We start from the raw sequence: 19,889 nt of genomic DNA on the forward strand, positions 1-19,889 counted from the left end.
GCGGCCGGGCTGCATCCCGGGCACCTGGTATTGTGGGAGCCCCACCCTCGGGAGACCACCCTCGGGTTTTGGTACGAGACACCGAGTCAGAGTCTCTGGGCCTCGGCCGATCGCGGCCAGGACGCCGGTGCGCGGGGCAGTGCCCATTGTTGAGTGATCAGCAGCACCAGGCAACCTCTCACACCGAGAAGGGCGGGAGGCGGAGCTCGCCGGGACGTGCTTCCCGGGATACTGGGTGGGGCGTGCTGCAGATACAGGTTCCGGGGTGGCCACAAAGGCCACCCGGAAGCCGGCATGAGCCCGTTCCGTAAAGGACTCCCGGCCGCCCGCCGGAACGCCATGCCGAGTCCCGGGCCGAGCCCGGGCGGGCTGCGCATGCGCGCGCGTGCGTGCGCGGGGGGGTGGGGAGTGAGGCGCGCGTGCGCACCGCCGCTGCCTAGCGGTTGGCTGCTTATTTTGGCGAGCGGGAGGGGCCTCGCGCGCGCTCCTGACTCGGGCCTCGTCCCCCCACCCCCTCTCCCCGGCCCGGCCTCTCCCGCGGAAAGATGTCGGACACGGCGGTCGCCGACACCCGGCGCCTCAACTCCAAGCCGCAGGACCTCACCGACGCGTACGGGCCGCCCAGCAACTTCCTGGAGATCGACATCTTTAACCCCCAGACGGTGGGCGTGGGCCGGGCGCGCTTCACCACCTATGAGGTTCGCATGCGGGTGAGTCACGGGGTGAGGGCAGACAGCTGAAGGGGGACCGGGACGCTGCGGGGACACCCGGCCTGGGGAAAGGCTGCCCCGGGGGTGGGTGAAGGGCGGAGCGGCCGCGTACGGGGGTCATGGGGGGTTGCGGGGCTTGGGGGGGAGAGGGCTCCTCGACTCCGTTGCGGCCCGAGGGCGTAGCGAACTCTCCAGGTGGGCATCGGACTGGGCGGAGGGAAAAGCAGGTACCCCGGAGCAAGAAGTGAAGTTTGGCCGGGGAGGATGGCAATTATTAACAGGGAGGGCTTCAAGGCACCAGGCGGAAGGAACGGAGAGGAGGAGGCTGGGGGTTGGGGTGATGGAAAGCCAAGGCGCTCTGTCGGGGATGCTCGAACTGGACTAGGTCGTGGGAAGTTAGCCTGGAGAGGGAGGGAGGGCAGCCTCCCTCCTCCCCTGCTCCCTCGCGAGGGCTCCCGAGGATGATGGAGCTCAGCAGAGCCTGTGCTGCAAGGTGCCTGATGGAATCCAGGGCACAGAGGGGGGGGGGGGACTTGGGAGAGTAGTTTCAGAGAGGGCGTTTTCTTGAGCCTCAGCGCTTCCCTGATTTGCCTCGACTTCTCCTGGAAGGTGAGACCTGGTTCAGGCTTCAGTGTTGACACACTGTGCGTCTCCCCGTGAAACCGCACTTAGCCCCGGGAGTGGTACTTGGTCCGTCCCTGCTCTCATCCCGGGTGGGTCCTTTGGAGTTGAGAGTTGAAGGGTCCGAAATGGATACCGCAGTATTTTTTTCCTTTTTCACTTGAGTTTTCTGACTATGAATGAGCTTTTGCCCTTTCAGGTCTCGACAAAACTTTTGACGCCACAACCTGGTCTACGTTACTTGAATAGATATGAAATTCAGGGCTGCCGCAGCAGTACTTTGCTTTCATCGTGCACCACAGAGGACTTTATTCTCACGTTCTTAGTCCACAATGCAGGGATGGAATGTGCAGATAGACTATGTGGTCAGTAGGTTCTTTTGCTCCACTAAGTGATTACTGGCAAAAAAAAAAGGTTTGAAAGGCATTTTCTAGAGCTCTTGATGGCTTTGTAGACTAGAGGCCATGATCGTGGAGCTCAGACAGCATCTGAACACTTCGAAGATAGCATTTGTGCTTTCATTTTTAATGAATGAGAAGACTGTTGTCTCTTACCTGAATTGAGAACTGATTACCAAATTCCAGGTCTAAATCCAAACGGAAAAGAGAAGCGAATGGTGACTATCCAAAGAAGAGAAAGGAGCCAGAGAGGGAGCTCTGTGGGCTGAATGCATGCTTTGCATGTAGAGGCCCTGAGATTTATCCCCAGCATCACATGGTTCCCACCACCCTGAGCACTGATGGGTCCACCCCCATAGACGAAAAATGAGAAGAAACAATCTATGAGAAAAATTTGAATTATTTCTTTTGGTATGAATGGAAGTTAGAGCCCTCAAGTATGATAAAAGGTGGGAACTCTCAGTGGTAGAGAATTTAATTACCTGAGGATCCTAGCCATAACTTTTTTCATAATTTGTTTTGTATGTAGACTCTGCTCTGGGGGTTTGGAGACAGTGTCTTTATGTATTACCAGAGATTCTTAGGAAGTATGAAGTAGCTGTCTATTTCAACATTCTGATAACAATAGGGACAGTTCTTTCAGTGCTTCCAGTATGCCAGGAATTGAACTAAGTTTTAGTTTTGAGCCCTTGTAAAACCCCCATTTTACAGATAGTACCTGGAGAAGAAATGTAATTTAAGTCATTTCCTTGAGTGTGCATAGCAGTGGGCTGGCCTTTGAACTCAGGTCAGTCAGACTCTAAAGCCCATAATAGTCTTTCCATTAAATTTGAGTCTTTCTGGTAAAGCTTAAGAGTAATTCTTTTGTGGTGGTAGGGATTGAACCGAGGATTCATGGATGCAGGGCATGCACTTTGCCACTGAGCCACATTACAGCCAATTCTGGTAAAACTTAGTTGCACAACTTCAGTGTGCAATATTTTTCTACCCATTAAGCTTTTCCTTGGTCCTCTCCACAATATCTATTTATATAGTGATTTTAGAATTGATGGTGGTTCCTACTCCTGTGGATTTGAGTTGATTTGTGTTGTTTATATTGGCTATATTATTTATTTGTGTCTCTATCAGCTCTCATGGAATCTTATGGCAAAAATTAATAAATCATTGTTTTAAATTTTTTGGGCGGGGCATACCTTGAGGTGCCCAGCTCTTACTCCTGGGACTGTGCTTAGAGATCACTCCTGGAGGGCTTGGGAGACAACCTGGGGTGCTGTGGATTGAACCGTGTTGTCAAGGCAAGTGCCCTCTATGTTGTACTATCTCTCTGGGCCCTTAATTTTTAAAATTTTTACAATTTTGGTTTGTTTTTGGGCCTCTCTCAGCAGTGCCTGGCTCTGTGCTTATTCCTGACTCTGTGCTCAGGGATCACTCCTGGTGCGTTCAAGAAGCCATGTGGGTTGCTAGGAATTGAACTCAGGTTGGTCGCCTGCTGTACTATCTCTCTAGCCCCTTGAATTTAAAAACATGATCACATAGGCTTTATTACGTGCTTGAGACACAAGATGTACTTTGAGAGTTAGGCATGTGTATGGCAGAAGAAGGTGACACTTTTTGTTCAATTAAATATTTCCAATTTTGTTGTCTTTCATTTTGCTTAGGGAAAAATCCCCCCTTCTCATGACCCTTGAGAAATGAGATGGAGAGATGTCATGATGACATCGCATGGTGTATATGGACATTTTCTTTCTTTTTTTGCATTTTGGGTCACACCCGGCGATGCACAGGGGTTACTCCTGGCTCTGCACTCAGGAATTACTCCTGGCAGTGCTCAGGGGACCATATGGGATGCTGGAAATCAAACCCGGGTTGGTCACATGCAAGGCAAACGCCCTACCTGCTGTGCTATTGCTTCAGCCCCTATATGGAACTTTTCAAATGTCACTTGTCCTTTTTTGAACGAGGCTTGGGCTTGGATTCTTTCCCAATTTTCCCTTGGCTTCTTGTAGACCAGAGCCAAAGGATTCCGTACCCTGTCCTATATGTACAGTTCTGTCTTCCGCATACGATTTGTAGGCTGGAGCTAGGAGACTAGATATATACAGCTCCTTCTATAGGTGGCTCAGTACTGAGAGAAGGCTGTTGTTTTCTTGTGGGAGATAGGGAAAGAATATAATTTTTGTGAATCAAGGAAGAAGTCTCTATACAAAATGGCAGTTGGTGGAAGAATCTACTTAGTATTTTCCCCCTTTTCTTTGGTTCTTCTGGTGACTTCTGGTAAGACCTGTAATTAAGACTTTACTGTTAGCGGAATCACAAAATTTCTGATGAACTCGGATGGAAATCTTATGATACTGGAGGATATTTTTCTTTTTCTTTTTTTTTCTTTTTGGGCCACACCTGGCGATGCACAGGGGTTACTCCTGGCTCTGCACTCAGGAACCACCCCTGGCTGTGCTCAGGGGACCATATGGGATGCTGGGAATCGAACCCGGGTCGGCCGTGTGCAAGGCAAACGCCCTACCCGCTGTGCTATGGCTCCAGCCCCGGAGGATGCTTTTCTTGCAGAATTATTCCTCCCCCACTTTACTGAGATATCATTGGTATAAGATAGAAATTACACTGGTGGAGGAATGGGTATTGGAACATTGTATGACTGAAGGGCAATCATGAACAGTTTTGTAATCCTCTATATCACGGTGATTCAGTAAAAAGATACTGTATAGGTTTGGGGTGTACTGTAATGATTTGATTTGGTGCCCTATTTCTTGCAGGATTCAAAGGTTCTCTGTAATGTTTTATTTTGAAAAGTTAATTCCAGGACCTGATACAATAATCAAAAGATACCGTGAAAGATACACAGTAAAACAAAAGACAGTCTCTCTCCCCTCTCCGCCCTCTAGAGCAGTAGTTTTCCACCAGTGCTGGTCTGCAGTTGTAAAATGATTGAAAATTGTCGTAATTTCTTTAAAGAAACCAGTATTTCTAGTTTATTGCTCTTTATTTTTTGTGCTTAGTGCTTATTTGTGGCTCTGCACTTAGGAATGAATCCGGGTGGGAGTCGAGGTTTTGCTTGGGTTCTAGTCCAAATGCATGCAAGACAAGCATCTAACCCACTGTCCTATTTCTCTGGCCTCAGACATCTTCATAACTTTTTTGTTTTGTTTTTGGGCCACACTTGGATATGCTCAGGGTTTAGCTCCGACTCTGTGCTCAGGGGTTACTCCTGACATGGCTTAGGGAGCCATTTAGTGTGCTGGGTATTGAACTTGGCTTGGCCACGTGCAGGCCAAGTGTTGTACTTGCTGTTCTACCTCTCCAGCTCCTAGTTTCTTATTTTTTTCCTTCTCTGTAGAGACGGTCATAAAATATTACTTTATATCATCTTCCTCCACATTAGCCTGTTAACATTTCTTAGACCGTGAGGAGGATCCTAGGCAGAGTTCTAATGGATGTAAGTTGGCTTGTAAATTATTTAGCTTCTGATGATATATGCCTAAAACTGTGTTTTGAAAAAGCAATTTCCAGACTCAAGAACTACAAAGCACAACATAGTGAGGATTGTGTGTGCTGAGACTTGAACTCAGGGCTTTCACACATGGGGGATGCTTTACCACCGAGTCTCAACCTCAGCCTCAAGTTTAATTTTCGCTTATATGCACATGATAAGTTCAAATTGTGTAATGTAAAAGCTTACCCTCCCATCTCTTTCAGTTGTCTCCTGCCAACAGAAAGAAATTCAGAGTCGATCATTATTAGCAGAACTTATTCATGAATATAAAATTATCCCCCCAAGCATATATATCTTTTTAGAACATGGAGACAGGCTATATGAATTTTTTTTGGCTTTTTGGGCCACACCCGGTGATGCTCAGGGATTACTCCTGGCTCTGCACTCAGGACTGACTCCTGGCAGTGCTCAGGTGGCCATACGGGATGCTGGGGGATTGAACCCAGGTTGGCCGTGTGCAAGGCAAATGCCCTCTCCACTGTGCTGTCGCTCCGGACCCGGGAGATAAGTTATATATACTGTTCTGTATCTTTTAAAAGAATAAGAGGCCTATGCAGTGGCACTTAAGAGCCAGCAGAGCTATACCTGGTGTTGGGGAGCAGGTTGACATTCCGTGTAAGGGACTGAACTTGTGGCCTGTGAACGCAAAACATGCGCTCCACCCCTTTGAGCTATCTCCCTAGCCCACTGTTGTGTACTTTGATGCTAATGTTGACTAGCTTTTCATATTGGCACATATATTTCACATTCTATTCATGGTTGTGTAGGTTGTGTGGTACGTGGTTTAATGGTTGTGTAGGTAGTATAGTTATATTGTATAGGCATACTATAGTTTATTTAGTCACTTTCCTATTGGTGACATTTATTATTATTCCAAATAATTAAAATGTAATCAAAACCTTGGTTTAAGTATTTTTATACAACTGCAAGTTTTTTATTTTTATTTTTTGTAGGAAAATTTCTAAATAGCAAGTAGCAAAGTTCTAGTCACCAACTTACAGGACTGGATATGGTAAGGAGTGGTATTCACCCAGCAAATTTTGAAAGGATGATTAGGAGCATCATACATGGGAGCTATTACAGTTATAACAGGTGACTCCCACAGACTGAACATTATTTACCATTGCTCTTCATTTATTCTTCCTTTCCTATAGACAAATCTACCTATTTTCAAGCTGAAGGAGTCCTGTGTACGACGGCGCTACAGTGATTTTGAGTGGCTCAAAAATGAGCTGGAACGTGATAGTAAGGTATGACTCCATTCCCTTTATGGAATCCTTGGAGGTGATCTCTAGAAGTTGAGAGGTCATAAGAGTGGAAATACGATCTTGAAGTCAATGGTTACATAAACATATTCTGCCTACGTAAATTCACTTTATAGAATCTGGCTAATTCCTTCTGGGCCTGGTTGATGATACACTTTGAAAACTGAAAGTAGAAACTCGGTAAATTGTAAAGAAAAATTATTTAGTTTACTAAACTTCGTATCTAGCAAAATCTTACAACTTTAGCAAGGTTTGCACTAAAAATGGAAGGTATAGTCTCAGGAAAGGTGTTTGTGAGTTCTTGGACGGTAGGGTTGTGGGAGGGAATCGAGGTATGCTGGAGGTTTTCCCTTCGGGGGACTCTCTTAAGGAGTTCATAGGGGGCCTGACTTGCATTAGCTGTTTGGTTAAATCCACTGAGTATGGCTGCTTGGGTCCAGTGGTGTTGAGGGGGCCACTGGGCTTCATCCTCCAGTGCTAGTAATGGGGTGAGGGGCCTGGAATTGAACTCAGAACCTCATACTTACTGTACATGTATGCCAGCCCTTTGATTCATCTCTTCGCATCCTTTTTGCCTTTATTCCGAGAGCATAAACCTTTCTTCACACAAAGTAGAGTTGCGTTAATTTTTGACTTGTGCCATCAGTTCTTAATGTCTTAGTTCCTACAAATATCTGGCTGTCAGTTAGGATGGACCCTTAGAAGTAAATGGGGGTCAAGAATAGTAGAAATAAGTACCAGGAGATTGTCTCCATGGCTTGGAGGCTGGTCTCTCATTCTGGGTAACTCAGGGAAGGGACCACCAAGTAAAATGTGGTTGGAGGTCATGTGGGGGAAGGGTGATGCGGGCCGAATACAGACTAGAGACTGAACGCAATGGCCACTCAACACCTTTATTGCAAACCACAACACCTAATCAGAGAGAGAGAACAAAAGGGAATTCCCTGCCATAGTGGCAGGGTGGGGTGGGGGGAGACGGGACTGGGGAGGGGGGGAGGGATGTTGGGTTTACTGGTGGTGGAGAATGGGCACTGGTGAAGGGATGGGTTATCGAACTTTGTATGGGGGAAACATGAGCACAAAGATGTATGGATCTGTAACTGTACCCTCACGATGACTCTCTAATTAAAAATAATAAAATAATAATAATTAAAAAAATTAAATTAAAATAAATTAAAAAAATAAAATAATAATTAATAAAAAATAAAAATAAATAAAAAAATAAAGCTCCTGGAAAAGAACAACAACAACAACAACAACAAAAAAGAAGTAAATGGGGGTAGGGCTGGAGCAATAGTACAGTGGGTAGGGCTTTTGCCTTGTATGCAGCCAACACAGGTACAATCCCCACCGGCATCCCATATGGTCCCCTGTGCACTGTCTGGAATATTCCTGAGCATCATCAAAGCCAGGAGCATCTCTGGGTGTGACCCAAAAGCCGCCCCCACAAAGAAGTAAATGGAGTATACAGTGCTGTATCAGTTCATGTGCCCTCTGTTCTTACCCATGTGGTTGATAATTTGTATCTTTCCTGCAGATTGTAGTACCACCACTTCCTGGGAAAGCCTTGAAGAGGCAGCTCCCTTTTAGAGGAGATGAAGGCATCTTTGAAGAGTCTTTCATTGAAGAAAGGAGACAGGGCCTTGAACAATTTATTAACAAGTAAGACAAGTTCCTGGGGGCTCTTGCGCTATTTGTGCTGGTTTTTCTCTTTGGTAGTGTGCTATATGATGTGGTGAGTTGCAGTAGACAGTAAAAGTCCATCACTTAGAGCAGAATTCTTATCTTGTTCCTCAGGGCCTAAGAAAATCCTGCATGTTGGAGGTGCCTAGAGAGTTCCAGACTTCCCTGTTCAACCTATAAAACACTAGGGTTGAGGAGCTGCCTTGCAGCTGCCCTCTGTTTGACTGGAAGCTTGGGGCTGATCTTGCACTTCTTCTATTCCTGCCCCCAATCCCCGGTGAATTCTTTCTGATCTCCAGTACTACCAATAACTCTCTTGATCTTTTTTATAGAATTGCGGGGCACCCACTGGCTCAGAATGAACGCTGCCTACACATGTTCCTGCAGGAGGAGGCAATTGACAGGAACTATGTCCCCGGGAAGGTGCGCCAGTAGGAGGCCTTCTCGCCACTCGCCCTCTACTTTCCTGCTGAAATGACATTGGTTTTTACACTAAGCCTCTCTCTCTCTTTGATCTGAAGTTGGCTACCCATCCCCTGGCCTGATAGACTGTTTGGCATTGTGCTTCTTGGTACCTGACTACACCGTGGGCATTCTGCTAGGATCCTCTTCCCTGAGGAGAGGTGGGAAGCTCCAGGCAGATGTCCTTTGCTTGGGGGTAAGGGTGGGGGTGGGGTATTGGACTGGAAGGCAATTTCTTGGGCATTTACCCCTGCCAGAAGGCTGACTTTGTGGGGTGGGTGTCTTGTGCCAGCGAGACACTCGAATACATACTGATGCTGCAAGCCCCGGGGATTTTTCTTACTCTTAGATTTAACCAGGAACACTGAGCAGGGAACAACTCTGCCTTTCCTACCTGCATGTACTTTTTCCTTTTGGTGAAGATGGTAGAGACCCAGAAGCCGTCCTTGTTTGCTCGAGGTCTGCTCCCGGTTTTCTCAACCGTTTCTTTCATTGCTATCGCCCTCCTTTACGGTGGTAATCCTAGAATTGAGACAGTCTGTTGTGTGGAACAAGTGTGTGGGTTTCTGGGCTCATCCTCACCACGGCTACTTCAGAGTCAGAAGAGAGCTGTAGGTCTGGAGGGGAGCTCTGGTTGACTAGCTCTTCCCCTTTCTGGTGCCCCGTTCTGGCTTCCAATTTTTGCTCACCGGTAGGGAGTGAATATAGGCCTGCAGTTCTCCCTTTTCAAGCCATCACTACTTTAGGGACAGCTCTGCAGGTTTGGTGGCTTCCAGGTAACTCCCTGAAGGGTGGGAGTGAATCATTTTCTAGGTATTTCCCAGTGGCAGGGAATGGCATCACTACACTCTTCCTTCCATTTTTCCTTTTCCCCATGCCATTGAGTTGCTGCCATAAGGCAGAAGCACACGAGCAATTCACATAGTTTCCTTCCAAAGCACTTTGAGCTGTTGGATGGGGCTCAGGGGCAAGAGTTGTTGCTGCCTTCCCCAACTGGGTCACAGGGTTACTGAACTGCCTGCACTTGTTTCCCCCGGAACGCCAGCATTCTTCCCAGAAGCCGAGCTAAGGCTCGCAGCTGGGGGTGGGTTTCCCAAATTTTTGAGTTGGGAGCAGCTTCTTAGTGCTGGGCTGCTGTCTGGGACAGCAGCGATTGTTTTTGCTGGGGCCCATGAGCTCTCTTGCACGTTGCTAGGATGGGAGCAAATGAACTCTGGTACCAGGGAAGACGTGGGGACTCACTGCTCAGACTCCCTGTTACTGAAAGGTTCGAGTCCTCTCAACATGCCTTGGGGAAAAAAGGATGGCCCACGCTGAGAAAAACCTGTTTGGGGAGACGAGAATTGGATTTTGATAGGATTTGGAATTCATCTAAATATTGCATTTCCTGAGACAGATCAGCTCTCCAGTCGCTGAGCCTGTGCCGGGGAAGCTCTGCTCCCATTTTCACCTCCCCAGTGTTGGTAGAGTTGCTGCCTTTTTTATTTGTATCTTCTGTTATTGATTTTAAAGGTTTCTTCTTTCATTGTGCACAAATGCTGAGAGCCTGAAGCCCCATTTCTGCTGTGTATATATCCGACTTAGGGGCTTTTATTTGGCGAACTGTTCATTCTTCTGTCAGACAATGTCATATTCAACTCTGTTCATATTAAACCACTGTGAAACAAGCCTCTTGTTTACCTTCTTCAGTTGTACATTTAGTGGTTATTTTAAGATCTAAGATTTCCTGGGTATTGGGCAGAAATCATAGAGACGTGGTCAGTGGCGTTGAGTAAGTTTTTCACTTAAAATGTCAAACAGTGGGACTGGAGAGATAGTACAGCGATTAGGGCGCTTGCCTTGTACACAGCCGGCCTGGGTTAGATCCCTGGCATCCCATGTGGTCCCCAGAACACTGCCAGGAGTGATCCTTGAGTGCAGAGCCAGGAGTTACTCGTGAGCACTTCTGAGTTTGGCTCCAAAACCAAAATGTAAAACGGGTCATAGAGATAGTATCGGGAGTGAGGTGCTTGTCTTACAGTTGACCTGAGTCCTGTTACTGTGATAGGCTTCCCTGACCCCCTCCAGGTGTGATCCCTGAGGACAGCCAGGATTGAGCCCTGAATGTATTGCTGGGTATGGACCAAAACCCAAATATATAATAAAACTTACTGAAGAAATAGCTGGTTTCAGAAAATGTAAAGCAGAACCCTCGCTGCTGGCAGCAGTATTTTACCATGAAACTCACAACTGACTTTGTCTCAGAGGTAAGGTATCTATTTGCAGGAAGTAGCCATTAGAGGCTCAGTACCAGAGGTTTGGGTCAGATTTAGCAGATTTGGTTTTTAGGTTTGTGGGTTCGTGCTAACTTGGGAGGAGTGTATTTATAGTGTGTATGCATATGCTATATATATATATGTAAACACGCGTGTCCCTGGACTTATCCAGTGGCACCACCTACTAACACTTTTTCTTTCATGGAACTTTTACCTTGGTTGAGACATCTCCCCCTTTTCAAATAGATCGATGCAGGCGGAGTGGTGGATAAACTGAGAACTTTGGATGGGTAGATACTTTCATCTGACCAATGTGTTCTGAAAAGGCTTCCCACACAAAGTAGGTTTTGAGAAAGGATCGGAATGAGGGATAGAGAGGAGTTATGTCACTTGGGGGTGGCAACACTAGTTTTGATCTTGCAGTTGAATGTAGAAAAAATCAAAGAAAGTGCTTTGGTCAAAACATGAATTAACGTGACTTTACAATGATGGTTAGGTCTAAGAAGAGTGTAGGCTGAATTGAGGGTTTTGTAGTTTTTGTAGTTCAGGAATTAGATGAAAAAAGGTATCTGAGGGAATAGAGAATAGATGTTTCTGTGGGATAAGGGAAGGAAAAAGAATAGAAATGCATCCTTCATAGGGAACAGTGTTAAAGGATGGATTAGAGGCTAGAAAAAGCTATAAAATGTGAGCAAAATTTGAGATGACGTTGACAAGTACTAAAATTAGCCTTTTGTATGTCCAGCCTTATGGTAAAAACAGCAGGAGCTGTCTGACAGCCGTTCAAATAAAATAGTCTTTTTTGGGGGACGTACTAGAGATGGAATCCTGGACCTCATGCATATGAAGTGTGTGCTTTACTGAGCCATATCCCTGGCCCCCTTAAAACATTAGATGGGGCCTCATGGTCTGAAAAGATAGATACAATATCTATCTTCCCGATTCTGTTGAGGTATGTGTGTGGCCCAGCACATGGTCTATTCTGGAAAATGTACCATATGCACTGGAAAAGAATGTGTATTCCCTTTTTTTGGTATTCACTAATGAAAATAAAAAGAATATTAGATGGGACTGGGGGATGACTCATGGCATAAATGACCTGTTGTATAAATGTGAAGTCATGAATATGATCTCTGGTTTTGGCCCATGATATACCTTCATGCTTTGGGCACATTTCCAATACCTTGCTCTTTGGAACCCTTGGCACTGCAATGATCTCCAGTCCACCAAAGCCAGGTATGTGACCAACTGTCTGTGAGCAGCACAGCTGAAGATGTGAGCAATGCAGCTAGCATGTGACCTCAGGCAAACACATGTGTGAGCAACACAGTGATTTTTTTTTCTTTCTGGATCTCACCCGGTGATGTTCAGGGGTTAAGTCCTGGCTCTGCACTCAGGAATTACTCCTGGCGGTGTTTGGGTGACCATATGGGATGCCGGGGATCGAACCCAGGTTGGCCATATGTAAGGCAAATGCCCTACCTGCTGTACTATCACTCCGGCCCCAACACAGTGATCCTTAGTGAGCACTATAATCAGGATGTGCATGAGCACCAGAACTAAAGGATCTAGGCTTCAGGTGAGCACACGTATAAGCACCAAAACCAAAGTATGTGACCCCGGGGAGCACTACAAACAAAGTGCAAACACCACAGTCAAGTGTGTGTATGATCCCTGATATCATTGCAACAATAGTATGGGAGAGGGAAGATGGAAATTATATCTATCTATCTATCTATCTATCTATCTATCTATCTATCTATCTATCTATCTATCTATCTATTTTTTGTTGTTGTTGTTGTTGTTGTTTGTTTTTTGGACCACACCTGGCAGTGCTCAAACCTTACTTCTGGCTCTGCTCAGGGATCACTCCTGATGGTGCTTGGGGGATCATATAAATGCAAGGCATGTATCTTAGACCCTGTCCTATCTCTCTGTTATTGGCATGAAAGAATGATTACTTTCGGGGCTGGAGCGATAGCACAGCGGGTAGGGCGTTTTCCTTGCACGCGGCCGACCCCGATTCTAATCCCAGCATCCCATATGGTCCCCTGAGCACCGCCAGGGGTAATTCCTGAGTGAAGAGCCAGGAGTAACCCCTGTGCATCGCCGGGTGTGACCCAAAAACCAAAAAAAAAAAAATGATTACTTTCTCTTTATTTATAGATCTTATGTTTTATTTAGTTCAGAAGATGTCTATACAAAACATGAAAATGCTTGAAAGAAAAATACGATTTTAAGACTTTTAGACACATTTAGTTGCCCAGTTTTTTGGAGGGTTGGGCTACATCCTGCATTGCTAGGTGGGGCTTACTTATGGATCTGTGCTCTGGGGTCCATGTGATGGCAGTGATGATCATCTACTTGACACAGAAACTGAAGGTAAAGGATTAAGAGGCATTGCCTCTGGAAGGTCAGATTGAGTAAAACAGTAGTTCTAAAGATTTACCTATAGCTTTTCTAGTATGTCATCACAATGGAGACCTATAGATGATCTGAAAAGTTGAGTATCTGGGTTCTGGAGCTGGCTTTGTCATTAGCTGGTTAATGCGCATCTGAAGCAAATTTCCCTTCCCACTCTGAGTTCCCTCTTTCGTTTTGTGGGGCCACACCAAGTGGTGCTCAAGGGGCTACTCCTAGTGCAATTCTTGGGGGTCACTCCTGGCAGTGCTTAGGAGACCATGCTTTGCTCTGGATTGAACTCAGGACTACTGTATGCAAAGCATGTGCTCAGTTCTTTGAGGCACCTCCCCCACCGTTTGATTTTTGTTTGGATTTTTGTTGTTTTTTTTTTTTTTTTGGAGGCCACACCTGTCAGTGCTCAGGGCTTTGGCTCTTCACAGGGATCCTCTTGGCAGTGCTTAGGGAACCATATTTGGTTCTGGGAATGGAGTCTGGATCAACTGAATGCAAGGCCTTAGCCGCTGTACTACTTCCTTTCTGGCCCTTTGTTGTTTGTTTCAGGAGTCACACCTTGCAGTGTTTGAGGGTGCTCCTTTGAGCCATCTCCCTGCTGATCCATTTTCTCAATGATAAAGAAGGGAATTTGCCTTCTGAGTTATCTGAGTTGTCTTAAATTCTAATTATCATGATTTCCCGCCCTTGTCAGTTGAGTAAATTTTGGGGGTGATGCCACTAAAAAGATAAAAGCAAACTTTTGCGTTTTTTTTTTGGCACACTGTGGGGATACTCAGGACTTAATCCCGGCACTGGACTTGAGCATCAATCCTGGTGGCCTCCGGGGGGCTGGGGATTGAACCCAGGACAGCCAGGTGCAAGGTAAACACCTACATTCTGTACTATTGCTCCAGCCTTGGTAAAAGTAACTTTTTATCCTCCTGATTGAGTTTGCTGCAGAGTTCTGTGTTTTCTTTCTCCAGATCATGCACCCTGATTAGATTTTGTTTGCCCACATCTTGTATCAAGTCATGAGTCTTGATTTGATTTGCAGCTGCCTTAGTTTCCTAGGTCTTCTAGATGAAATTTAAAAATAAAATTAAAATAGAAAATTACTTATCAAATGAAAATTAAATAAAAAACTAAATAGATTTTCAAATAAAAATTTCAGATAAAATAAAAAAGTTTCCTAGGTCTTCTAGCTGAAATTTAAAAATGAAAGTCAGTTCGTACCTACATGGAATTATTCTCACTTAAATATGTAAATTAGAATTTAATTGTTCTGATTACAAAAAATGCCTGCTTTATTAAAATGTTTGTGGGGGGAGGGGCAATACCCTGCTATGCTCAAGGACTACTCTCAGTGCCAGGAATCAAATCCAGGCCTCCTATATGCAAAGCATGTGATCTAGCTCTTTCAGCTATCTCCCTGACCCTTATTAACATTTTTCATTGTGAACAAATACGAGTGTGTAGTGCTAATGAACAATATCCAAATAAAGCACAGATGGGTAAAAAGTGAAATATTTTGAGGCCAGAGAGATAGTACAGGGATTATGGAACTTCCTTGCATGTGGACAACCCCAGATTCCCTAAGTACTGCCAAGGATGATACCTAGACACCACAAAACAAAACAAAACAAAAACACAGTGAAAGTTTTCCTTATTTCTTTTCTCCCTACTCGTTTTTTCCGAGAATAACCTAATTTTGTATGAGTATTCTCTGACCTTTTTCTCTTCACCAATAGTATGTATAATGTCTATGTTCATAGTGTATGAATATCAACACATTTGTGTAGTTTCTTTTTTGCAGAATAGGGGATGGGTCACATGCAATAGCACTTAGGGCTTATTCCTGGTGCTGTGATGTAATATGTGCATATGTGTTGCTGGGGATCGAACTGGGGTTGGCTGCAAGCAATGCACACTCCTTACCACTGTATTATTTTTCTGGCCCCTGTGTTTATTTTCTTTAAACAGAGTGTGATATTATATGTTACATCAATACTCAGGGATTACTCAGCAGTTACTCATGGTGGTGCTTGGGGACCATAATGGGATGCCAGGGATTGAACCTGGATCAGCCATGTACAAGGCAAGTGCCCAACTTGCTGTACTATCTCCAGCCTCCTGTTATATGTTATGTACTCTGCAATCTAATTTTTTATGGGGCGGCATACCCTGTAGTGCTCAGGGATTTCTCTTGACTCTTCACTCAGGGGTCACTTCTGGTGGGTTCTGGGGCCCAAATGGGATGCCGGGGTGAACCTGGGTGGATCCATGCAAGGTAAATGACCTACCCATTGTACTATCACTCTGGCCTGAGAATTTATTATTTTTTTTTTACTTTGCAGTGTATCGTGGACTTCTCACAGAACTTGGAAAATTAAAAAAATTATAGTATAACATTTTATAGTATGGTTGTATCACAATTTAATGCTTCACTTATTGAAGGAGATTTTTGCTTGATTCTCCATCTTGCACTTCAAATAATGCAGCATATAGTGTTGCTGATGTTTTTTTCTGTCATATTTGAGAGAAGAAACTGCTGTGTTAAGTGTTACATGCATTTTACATTTTATGGATACTAGTAAGTTGCCTTCTTTTTTTTTTTTTTTTTGCTTTTTGGGTCACACCCGGCGATGCACAGGGGTTACTCCAGGCTCTGCAGTCAGGAATTACTCCTGGCGGTGCTTAGGGGACCATATGGGATGCTGGGATTCGAACCCAGGTCGGCCGCGTGCAAGGCAAACGCCCTACTGGCTGTGCTACTGCTCCAGCCCCATAAGTTGCCTTCTTAAAGAGTACAGTTTAGTTCCCTACTTGTAGCAGATGAGACTGTTTCTTCACCAACATTGGAAATTTCTGTTTCTTACAAAATTTATTTGCCCAAAGTAGAATAATAAAATACTAAAATTGTTAGCTTTCCAAACTATTTGGTGAAAATGGTATTTCTCAGTTTTAATTTGCATTTTGTAGAACATTAATTATAATGATACCACTATTAGGTTTTCAATAATTTCCCCATACATTTTATTTTAGCCATTGTAGATACAGTTCTTATTGGTAATTTAGCATCCTCACTTTTCCTTGTTGATGATAAACCAGTGCTAGACTAAAAATCAAATCCTGAATGTTTTCCTAGGTTCCTTTTCACCTGACTTCTGGGAAAATGAACCAAATAGCTTGGTAGCAAATCAATATTTTCTGAGAATTCTTACTACTGCCCTTATATTGACACTACTTGAGTTCAGGTCCAGAGTAACCATGACAACTCTACATACTTATGTGATCTAAAGGCCCAGCTTCTTTGAAACTCGGGGAAGTAAACACTTCAGGTCCAGAGTAGCCATGACAACTCTGCATACTCGTGATCTAAAGGCCCAGTTTCTTTGAAACTCGGAGAAGTAAACACTTCACCTTGACACCACCCCTTCAGCTTGGACCTTCCTTTTAGTCTTTTCTCCCAGATTTCAGCCTGAGATTCCAGGCTGGGACAGGAAAAGGACAAGACACCTAGATTCAGATGACTGAAATAGGAAGTCAAATCAGAAGTATCTAGATTCAGATGTTCATCTAGATACTGATGACCAGAAAAGGAGGTCTGGGATTTTCTGGTAGGCTGTTCACAATTCTATCAGAAATGAGCTAACTTTCAAGTGGTCTATCCTATTCAATAAATAGAAAGCATGTGCCTCTTAATTAAGGAGGTGGGTGATTAGGAGACCTGCTGTTTAGCTAGAAGGAAAGAGCAACTGGTAATGTTTTAAAAAGCAAGGCCAGTTCCCTCGCACATGAAGTTTGAGTGTTGCCATGGAGTTCCTGTGGCTGATTTGGTAACAGATTTCTACAACCTCTACCCAGGTCATGCTTTCAGCATCACAAAGTGTCTCTGGGTGTAACACAGTGACTGCTCAAGCTGTAATCAACTCATCAGTCATTTAGGAACATCTTGCCTTAGTTTTCAGTCTACTTGACCCACCATCAATCTAAAAAATTTCCTTTGATGTGGTTGCTGAGGTCAGGGTTCTGGACCTAGGGAGTAGGGACAGGAAAGTGGGAATGGGGCCAGAGTTTGTGAGCATTGAGGAGGTTCATGTCAGCAGCACTGTACAGCTATGAAGGCCTTCTTTCTATTAAGTCCCCATGAAGGTAGCAAGAAGTGTCTGAGTTAGTCTTGCCATCCGAATGGCCATCATCGTGTCAGGCATTTACCCGCCCCTCTTGCCTGATTGCACCCATCTTGGCTCCTTCCTAGACTCATCACGTTCAGAACTTAGGACATGGTCTTCTCAACCTGAACTCAGAGGGAGACCCATTCCTTCCTTGATGTCAGTTGACGTGACCTTGCTTTATTCCTTTTTCCAAGTTATTTTGAATTATACTCGTGCATTCGTAAAAACACAAAACAAAACATAACCTTTTGACCATTACCCACAATTCAAGGCCTCTTTTCCCTAACTCAGAGGTTAGAAGTTTGCTATGTATTCTGGTTGCTTTCCAGGTTTTATTTTGTTTAAAAGTAAATGTGCTGTGTTTTATTTCTGCAAAAATTCTACCATGTTACTGTACAAATCCTGCAAGCTTTATTCAATATTTTAAAAAGTTATTTTAGATAACTTTAATATAGATTTAATTCATTAAAAATATGGTATAACTGCCACAGCAAAGATAGGGAATGATTTTTTAAAGCATTTTCTTACTGGAAAATTTCTGGATGATCCCAGTTTCTTTTACAAGTGATACTGCTATGAGGATTCCTGAACACAACTCCTTACTAGAATTTCTGTATGTCTATGGTTCTTAATTTTTTTATTTTTATGACTCCCTTACTTTCTTGTTTTTGTTTGTTTTGTTTTTTGATCAGTGAGTATAGACTGTGCTGAGTCTACTCCTAGCTCTGTGTTAAGGGATCATTCCCAGCAGGGCTCAGGGGACCTGTAGCAATTGCCCTACCTGCTATACTATCTCTCCAACCCTTCTTTTACTTTCTTAAGAGGTTTTCTTTATGTGAACTTATGTCTATCATTATATATCCCAAAATAAATGTGAAAACATTTTTTTCTTTTTGGGTCACACCCGGCGATGCACATGGGTTAATCCTTGCACATGCACTCAGTAGTTACTCTGGGCGGTGCTCAGGGGACCATATGGGGTGCTGGGAATCGAACCCAGGTCCGCGTGCAAGGCAAACGCCCTACCCACTGTGCTCTTGCTCCAGCCCCCAAAGCAAAAACATTTAAATAGTTATTCATTAAAAATTGTAGGACAACATTGGTTTGTCCTTCCTCCCTTGCCACAAGGAGTTTAGGTTTAAGTGCTCTGGAGACACTCCCATTCCTTTGTTTATCTGTAAACTCTTCTCTGCATCCTCCTTCCCAATCAGTTAATCACCTTTTCCCTAATCAGATTCTGTTATCTTGTAAGAACAGATCCTTCTAAGGACTCTGAACTTGTATTGTAAGTTATATCTTTTGCATAGTTTACTGTAAAGCAATGTCCTTTCTGTATGGACACAGGAAGACTGTTAATATTATGCTTTGTAACTTGGGAGTTGATGGACTCCAAATAATATTTACTCCTGTGCATCTGCTTTCTCAATTCAGTTGCCCTTAGTTCCTAGCACCCCCAAATCAGGGTCCCGACGAGGGACGGAATGGACCCAGGGCAAGCTGTGAGCTACCCTGGCATCGAAATGGGCCAGGCCAAAGTGCCGCAATACTCAGCTATAAGTTGAGGGCATGATCATGGACAATGCTGTCATGATCCAAAGGTAATGACGAGATTAGGACCCTGCTGGGGTTAGGAAGATTTACCTGGCCTGAGGACTGTGGTCTGGAATGTATAGTGAGATGTCCTCAGGAAGAACCAAACTTTATATCTCTTACTGTGCTCATACAGAATGATATTGCTAGAAATATTAGAAGTAGATTCACTACAACTATGTAAGTGGATTACTAGCTGAGGAAAGGAGAAAGCAACACAGGTTCACAGGTTCGGATCCCCCCCTTGAGCAGATCTCCTAGTAATCTTCTTAGATGAGATTTTGTCCTTGAGGAGTGGTCTTACCTCTTTGTTGATGTATTGATATTCCGACCCACCTTTGTGTTACCACCCTATGTGACTGCTATATAAACTAAGACTGTAGGAGAAGGAAGGGGGAAGAGACAGAAGCGGGAGAAGACACAGAAATAGGAGAAGACACAGAAGTAGGGAACACACAGAAGCACAGGAGAGGACATAAAAGTAGGGGGAACACACAGAAGGGAGAGAGAGAGAGAGAGAGAGAGAGAGAGAGAGAGAGAGAGAGAGAGAGAGAGAGAGAGAGAGAGAGAGAGAGAGAGGGAGAGAGGGAGAGAGAGAGAGGGAGAGAGAGAGAGAGAGAGAGAGAGAGAGAGAGAGAGAGAGAGAGAGAGAGAGAGAAGCAGAGAAGCAGAACAGGAATGGAGATTGGAATAAACTGCAACTTATACCAGCCTGGCACTCGTTTCTTAGCTCGCCTGCCCATCTCTATCAGCCTCCCCAGGGTTGGGGAAGCGGCGTGAGACTACTAAGCTCGGGCTGTGGGAGAGATAGAGCCCCATGGCTCA

The 19,889-nt window shown here is 44.6% G+C and overlaps 1 protein-coding gene across 1 annotated transcript; it reads left to right on the forward strand.

The window, feature by feature from the left end:
• The first annotated feature begins 448 nt into the window (after positions 1-448).
• On the forward strand, positions 449-10,331 carry SNX12 (sorting nexin 12). Its single transcript, XM_004621540.2, has 4 exons — positions 449-710; positions 6,392-6,487; positions 8,040-8,164; positions 8,518-10,331. Exons 1-4 carry the CDS (start codon positions 546-548, stop codon positions 8,618-8,620), a joined length of 489 nt encoding a protein of 162 aa, XP_004621597.1. The 5' UTR covers positions 449-545; the 3' UTR covers positions 8,621-10,331.
• The last annotated feature ends 9,558 nt before the right edge of the window (positions 10,332-19,889 follow it).

The sequence above is a fragment of the Sorex araneus genome, chromosome X, assembly GCF_027595985.1.
Source record: "Sorex araneus isolate mSorAra2 chromosome X, mSorAra2.pri, whole genome shotgun sequence".
NCBI lineage: Eukaryota > Metazoa > Chordata > Mammalia > Eulipotyphla > Soricidae > Sorex > Sorex araneus.

Bases quoted from the DNA above. Each gene is read 5' to 3' on its own strand.
- SNX12 (XM_004621540.2), top strand. From the start codon at position 546: ATGTCGGACACGGCGGTCGCCGACACCCGGCGCCTCAACTCCAAGCCG. The intron at 6,488-8,039 runs GTATGACTCCAT...TCTTTCCTGCAG, and splicing joins AGCTGGAACGTGATAGTAAG to ATTGTAGTACCACCACTTCC. The intron at 8,165-8,517 runs GTAAGACAAGTT...TCTTTTTTATAG, and splicing joins CTTGAACAATTTATTAACAA to AATTGCGGGGCACCCACTGG.